The sequence below is a fragment of the Puntigrus tetrazona genome, unplaced genomic scaffold (genome assembly GCF_018831695.1).
Source record: "Puntigrus tetrazona isolate hp1 unplaced genomic scaffold, ASM1883169v1 S000000001, whole genome shotgun sequence".
Taxonomy (NCBI): domain Eukaryota; kingdom Metazoa; phylum Chordata; class Actinopteri; order Cypriniformes; family Cyprinidae; genus Puntigrus; species Puntigrus tetrazona.
The window spans coordinates 3883488-3890718 of record NW_025047681.1 but is presented as its reverse complement, the minus strand read 5'-3'; the positions used below and the strand labels follow the sequence as shown (position 1 = coordinate 3890718).

At 37.2% G+C, this 7231-nt stretch overlaps 2 protein-coding genes across 2 annotated transcripts in view; one reads left to right on the top strand and one right to left on the bottom strand.

The window, feature by feature from the left end:
- Positions 1–8: 8 nt before the first annotated feature.
- LOC122331651 (gastrula zinc finger protein XlCGF57.1-like) overlaps positions 9–7231 on the top strand; it is a 9464-nt gene continuing 2241 nt past the window's right edge. The window contains exons 1-2 of the mRNA XM_043229163.1: positions 9–483; positions 681–687. Of these exons, the coding sequence (XP_043085098.1) occupies positions 22–483; positions 681–687 (469 nt within the window). The 5' untranslated portion in view covers positions 9–21. The remainder of the gene's footprint in view (positions 484–680; positions 688–7231) is intronic.
- LOC122331524 (NACHT, LRR and PYD domains-containing protein 14-like) lies at positions 3384–7224 on the bottom strand. Its single transcript, XM_043229009.1, has 7 exons — positions 6653–7224; positions 6091–6264; positions 5811–5984; positions 5538–5711; positions 4592–4765; positions 4472–4518; positions 3384–4387 (listed from the first exon to the last, which is right to left on the bottom strand). The coding sequence occupies exons 1-7, from the start codon at positions 7126–7128 to the stop codon at positions 3846–3848; spliced, it is 1761 nt and encodes a 586-aa protein (XP_043084944.1). The 5' UTR covers positions 7129–7224; the 3' UTR covers positions 3384–3845.

Below are 7231 nucleotides of genomic sequence, written 5' to 3'. Positions count from 1 at the left end.
AAAGGAGACCTTAACAGGCACATGAGAGTCCACACTGGAGAGAAGCCTTACACCTGCCAACAGTGTGGAAAGAGTTTCAATAGAAAAACAAACCTTAATGACCATATGGCAATTCATACAGGAGAGAGTCCTTTTATCTGCCCACAGTGTGGAAAAAGTTTCAACCGAAAGGAAAGCCGTAACAGACACATGAAAGTTCACACTAGAGAAAAGCGTTATGAGTGCCATGAGTGTGAAAAAAGTTTCACAGAAAAAGGAAATCTTAACAAGCACTTGAGAATTCACGCTAGAGAAAAACCTTTTACATGCCCTCAGTGTGGAGAGAGTTTTGATCTACATGGAAGACTTAAAGCCCATATGAAAGTTCACACTAGAGAAGAATCCTATACATGCTCTCAATGTGGAGAAAGTTTTAGTCAACACGGAAGACTTAAAGTCCACATGAGAGTTCACACTGGAGAGAGTCTCTTCCCCTGCCCAACAGTGTGGAAAAAACTTTACTCAAATATCAAACCGTAACAGACACATGAGAAAATTACACAGTATATTTTCAAATCAGTAACTATATTTTAATTCAATGGATTAGCGTGAGGTGACACTGCACAGAACGATCAGCGTATGACATCAAAGTACCATGAGAGTGTTTCAAAAGCATAAGGATCTGTTTGCTCTCTTATCAGTCTCATGGTACTTGATGTCATACACTGATCACTCAAATCGTTTCAAATTGAACGCACCTAGTAATTGCCTTGCTCTGTTGAGTTTTGAAGGCTTGGAGCTAAACTGCAGGACAGTGGCGCTCCACGGCCATTCCATTTTTTTTATGTGCTTCACTTGCAAACGTCCCTCTGACTTGTTTACTCAGATGTACTGATTATGTTGCATAAGTGCCCACTACTGGCAGAACCCTTGCAATGGGATGAATCAGGATGTCCTAAGCCAGGGATGCCAAACTTAATTCCTGTAGGGCCGGAGCCTTGCAGAGTTTAGATGCAACCCTAATTAAACACACCGGATTCAACTAATCAAGTCATTCAGGTTTAACTGAAAAATACATAGCATGTGTGTACCTTATAAATGTATTTAGTGCAGCATTCTATATGTATGTAAGTATGCTTGGGCTGTTATACATTTTACGAAAGTTATTTAGTATACAGTTGTTTTTGAAAGTTCTTCTAAAAGGTTTAAAGAAGTTACTAAAAGTTGACTTTTCTAATTCTTTTTATTTTGGTATTGCAATTTTGTATTAATTTTCAAAACAGATGGTTTTTCGTTCATTATTTTGATGTTATAAGGCAACATTTGTAAATAAACCTGGTATGGTATGAAATTGGTATGAAAATACCATATCGCAATTAAAGTGAACATTATCACAATTACCAACATTATCACGGTTTTGTTCAGATAACCCTGTTTAACAATATTTAAAATAAACTGATACACACTGAACACATTTCAATGAGTTTCAATTTTCTTCAAAACACAGCGTTTCCGTTCCGATCAGAACATCAAACGGGTTCTCCCCACTCAGTGACGCACCCACTGAGAATGTTACCTGCTGGCTAATGCTAAACGTAATATTTAGTAAATTATATATTTAGTAAAAGTCTGTGAATTAGCAAGTACGATGCCAGACAGTGTGATATGCTCTGGTAGAACCATGACCTCCATCAAAAGTGAGTTTGAAAATCAGACCTCAGTATCTTCAGCTGACAATTTAGACTCTTCAGTCCATCAGAGAGCAGCTTCACTCCTGTATGCTGTATAACTCTCACAACACAAAATGTTAACAATATTTATTTCTCTGAAAAGTATAAGATGTGTGTGTTGTAGTCTGCATCAGTGTAAGGCTTAAGAACATGGTTTGAAAGGATTTGGAGGGAACTTTGTGATCTCTCTTTAAATCACCCAATGCTGCTGTGTACAGAGGTCCTAAATAAGTTTAATAGCGGTCACAGGCTAAAACTTTAGGAATCGGTCTGTTGGTGGTTGAAGGTTGTACCAAATGTACAAAGGTTCTTCTTGCGCTTTAAGAGGTGTTCTTTACTACACCAATTCAGATTTTCTCCAAAAAGACAAAGCCGATGGTAGTTGTTGTAGTGATATCTTTCCAGTTGTGCTTTTTGTTTCTTCTATCCCACTTCTGCCATCATGTTATGTTTTATATGTGTTTGTATGTATATTAAATGACACGGACACCAGGGCTATAACAATGGGATTCAGATTATTTACTGAAATCAGCTGCTGATGACATCACATGGGTACAGGTGGTACAATCATTCAAAATACAGGACATAAAGACAACTGTCCTCCAACTAATATGCCCATAAAAGTCATTTGTCCAAATCCCCCAAATATGATCCATCAGAGCATTTTCATGTTAATGTTTTGTACTCTTTTATTTGTGGTGTGATTCCAGTTTCTGGTAGATCAGTTGATAGGGAATTCTTTTATTTGATGATAAGTAATCATATGATTATAGAAAACACTATCTTAGAGAACAAACATTTTCATAAACTGTATATGCACTATAATTATGATTTCTGTAAGGGGGTGAATTTAGGAGTGGTGTTACTCATTCGTATGAACTACACCTAGTAAAACATACAAATTACCATGAGAACGGTGTAAAACGTCCACATGCTGCAATAAATAAAGCATGTTGATTGGTAATGACAGCCATATGTCATTTCATGACAACAATACAAACATGACACTAAAAATTTTAATTTTTATAAGGTGCTTGTACAAACGACCCCATGTTAGAGGACAGGCTCCATAAAGCACTATATTAATGCATATTTTTGTAGAGCAAAGTAAGCAGACAGTAAAGTGAATGTTATTGACTTCTATTAGTGAGAGCTGAGGCTCAGAGGCTGCTGTAAAGCAGAAAAGCAAGCATTTCAGAAGAATAGATGCTGATGAAGATTTTCACGTAAACAGTCAGCAGATGGAAGCTCCTGAAGGATTGGAAACAAAGTGAGATTGACTGTTCAGCAGCGATACCGTGAGTTTACAGAATTCGTTTAGTGGACTGAGAGTTAAATAGGTGCAGACAGATGTTGGGAAAAATCTTCCTTGTTTCCCTCCCAGGTTCAGGTCTGTCAATGATGAGACTTACTATTAAATTTAAAATCTTAAGTTTAATAAAGTCAGAATAATTGAGACTGAGCTCAGGATACAGAAAAACAGCATTAAAGGCAGGCAGGGCAGTCCTGTATGCTCACACTACATTTCACACAATATTTATATTCTTGTGCTTGGGTCTTCCTCCCACTCAGGGTGTCCTTCACAGAACCAGGTGCAGTTGTTTCTTTTCGACTAGTAGATGAGCTCAGCAGTCTCCATATCTTGTTTCTGTAGATAAGACATTTTGCACAGCACATACACATAATATCAAAAGGAAAAACACAGAGCCTTTATGAGGCCTGGGCACAGTGCTTCTATTGAGTAAAACCTGTAAAACATAAATCCTTTAAAACATAAATCCCACACAGAAAAACAAAGCACACCATCAGGAGACTGATTCATTCTGTTCAATGACATTCATGATTGCTCATATTGTCATCAGTTCACATCGGTGACGCATAAGTTTATCAGGAAACAGATCAAATGATACTTTAGTTACATTTGATGATCAGTTTAATATATTAATAATATATTAATATCAAAGCAACTTTATTAATGTGAAAATTAAATATTTAGAACAGTATATGTGCCCGATTTAGATTTATAACTTATAGATGACAATGGAAAATGAATTAATGCTAATGTAACCATGTCAGGCCTGATTCAACTGTGTGCATGTGAACATTAGAAAGAGGACTGGCAAATATGGGTGTGTGTTATTTCATCTGACACAGAGAAACTGATGAATCATAATCAAGCCTGAATCCAGCGTAGAGGGGTTCAGTGAATGTGGTGTTGAATGTGTGTAAGTGTGTGAGTGTGCGTGTGTCAGAGACGCTGTAGAAGGACAGAAAGCCAGCTGACATGTCCACATACACTCCTACTCTATTAGAGGATGAATGGATGTTGCCTATATCAGTGTAGTTATTACAGTGCCAGACCGTGAATCTGTTATCAGAACAGTACAGACTCCAGGATTTGTCTGTGGATCCGAACTTACAGTCATCTCTCTTTCCTTTCCTGTTGATTCCTTTAAACGTCACTGATATTTCAGCATCATCTCCACTCCATTCAGCCTCCCAGTAACAGCGTCCAGTCAGACTCTTAACACACAGGACCTGAGGAACATCATCAAATCTCTCTGGATGATCAGGATATGACGCCATGTGATCTTTCACATGGGTGACCTTCCTGTTCTCATTAGACAGAATGAGTTGTGTATTTGCCGTGTTTGGATCCAGTGTGAGATCGCAGGCATCTGAACACAAGAAGAGAGGAACCTTTATAGCAATGGAAAAAAATCACTGGACAAGTATGTGTGTGTGTGCATTTGTAGACCTACACTTTTGTAGTCCTGGTGTCATCCTGATCTCTCCTCCATGATCCACTCTATAAACACAATAATATAGATCTGCATCATTCACACAGATGTTCAGTATGTCAGTATTAGTGTTTTACATACTTGAGTATTTGCAGTGTATGGTTTGGATCCTGCAGTTTCTGGTTTAGAAGCTGGACTCCTGAATCTCCTGGGTGATTGTAGCTCAGATCCAGCTCTTTCAGGTGTGAGGGGTTTGATCTCAGTGCTGAAGACAAATAGCCACAGCCTTCTTCTGACACCATACAGCCAGATAACCTGCAGATGAATCGAAACGTCTCATCATATACAAACACACTCAAAAGTTGTGAATCTAAATTACATATTTCTCTATCCACATCAAAACACACTGGACTTTAAACATCAGCAATAATGTAACTCACTCAAGTATCAGCCCTAAATTAATTATCAGTGTGTGCGCAGGCTCATAGGTTGAGGGTGAACCAACACCACGGTAAGGTTATAAGGAGGTGTTTTTCCTCTCCGACAATACATTTAAATAGAAAGTCATGAAATAGTTATGTCACCTAGCAACATCCCAACATGAATACTCGAAATAAATGATTTGTTATTGAAGCAGCTACATTCACAAATCACTATAATTTGAACAAAACATAATGTGTTTTCTCATGTGAGCTGTTTGGAGTAAATAACTGTTGTCTTACCTAATGCAGCAAAACAAAATATTTAAATGTTAATGGATTATATTGCCTATAAATCATAAAACAACACTCCCTTTATAATGAATAAAAAGTAATTCAGTAAATTCAAGTTCAACCACTGATATCACATAAATTATTTTACTAATGTCCTTGCACTTCTTTCTGAATTTGGAGACATTTCAGTTGTATTGCTATCCAAAGTCAGACAGCTCTCAGATTACATCAAAATATCTTTAAAAATATCTTAATTTTCATATTTGGGTTAACTAACCTTTTAAGACATTATTGATTATTGATTACAGCCATACAAAGGAAATTTACTTCCAATTATTTTACCAAAACCAATAAAATGAGTGTGAAAATCAGACCTCAGTATCTTCAGCTGACAATTTAGACTCTTCAGTCCATCAGAGAGCAGCTTCACTCCTGAATCCTGCAAGTCATTGTTACTCAGATCCAGCTCTCTTAAGGCAGAGTTTGAGAATTGAAGAGCTGATGACAAACTCTCACAACACTGAGCAGTGAAATTACAGCCAGCAAGACTAAAAGAGAACACACACAATAACAGTCAGATTATCTACAGACACACATCAAAATTATGACCAGCTGACTGTAAATTATTTCTTGTATGTTCTTAACACCTCAGTATCTGCAGCTGACAGTTTGGACTCTTCAGTCTATCAAAGAGCAGCTTTACTCCTGAATCCTGCAGGTCATTTTTACTCAGATCTAGTTCTTTTAGGACACAGTTTGAGGATTGAAGAAATGATGACAAAATCTTACAACACTGAGAAATGAGGTTACAATGAGAAAGACTGAAAGAGAGCAGAACATACCCATCAACAGTCAGATCATATACAAACACACATTAACATTATGACCAGCTGACTGAAAATGACATATTGTATCATTTTAAAATACCCCAGTTTCTCCAGATGACAGTTTGGACTCATCAGTCCATCAGTGAGCAGCTTAATTCTTGAGTCCTTCAGGTTATTGTTACTCAGATCCAGCTCTCTCAGTACAGAGTTTGAGAATTGAAGAACAGATGATAAACTCTCACAGCACTGTACGGTGAGATTACAGCCAGAAAAACTAGAAAAACGTAAAATAAAGTTGAAACCAATGATACAATAAAAGACATGTAAGATAGTTGGGTAAGGCGGAATAGACTTCCTGATAAAAGACCAAAACCAATGTTTATTGGTTGAATGTGCTAGCTGTCATATGAACATCAACTTGAGATAGTCACATATGTTATAACTAAATATAATGCAGAAACTTACAATTTCTGTAAAGCTGCTGTGCAACCATTTGCAGTGTAAAGAGTGCTATACAAATAAACTTCAATTGAATTGAATGTTATGACCCCATAAAACTCTAAGCTTGCTATTTAGAAGAAAATCTCTAATGTATGAAATTAAACATTTTAAAGATGCTTTATTAAACATGACTCTTCATTTCTTAATGATGAAACACTCACAGAGCTTTTCTGCAGTTGATAACAGCTGGAATCATTCTTCTTCTCCCCTCATCTGATGTGTTGTATTTCTTGAGGTCCAGCTCATCCAGTGTCTCCTCTGATATCTGAAGCATGTAGGCGATTGTTGAGCAGTGAGACGGAGAGAGTTTCTCCCTTGAGTGTTTGTCTGATTTCACAAACTCCTGAATCTCTCTGGACAGAGTCTGATCTTTCACTTCCAGCAGACAGAGGAACAGACTGATAGATTGACTAGCAGAGAGATAATAAATACTACCAGGATCTTTGATCTTCTCTTTAATGTACTCTGTGGTTTTCTTGATGGTCTCTGAGCTGTTCTCTGTGTGTGGCAGTAGATCCTGTAAGAGTCTCTGATTGGACTCCAATGATACGCCTAGCAGAAACCGCAGGAACAAATCCAGGTGTCCATTCTTACTCTTCAGAGTTTTATCTACTGCTGATTTTAGTAGATCATCCATAGAGACTTGATCAAATCCATAAAATCTGAATTCATACAGTGACTTTGTGTTCCTTATTAAATAGCAGTAAAACACATAGAAAGCAGCAAGAAACTCTTGAACA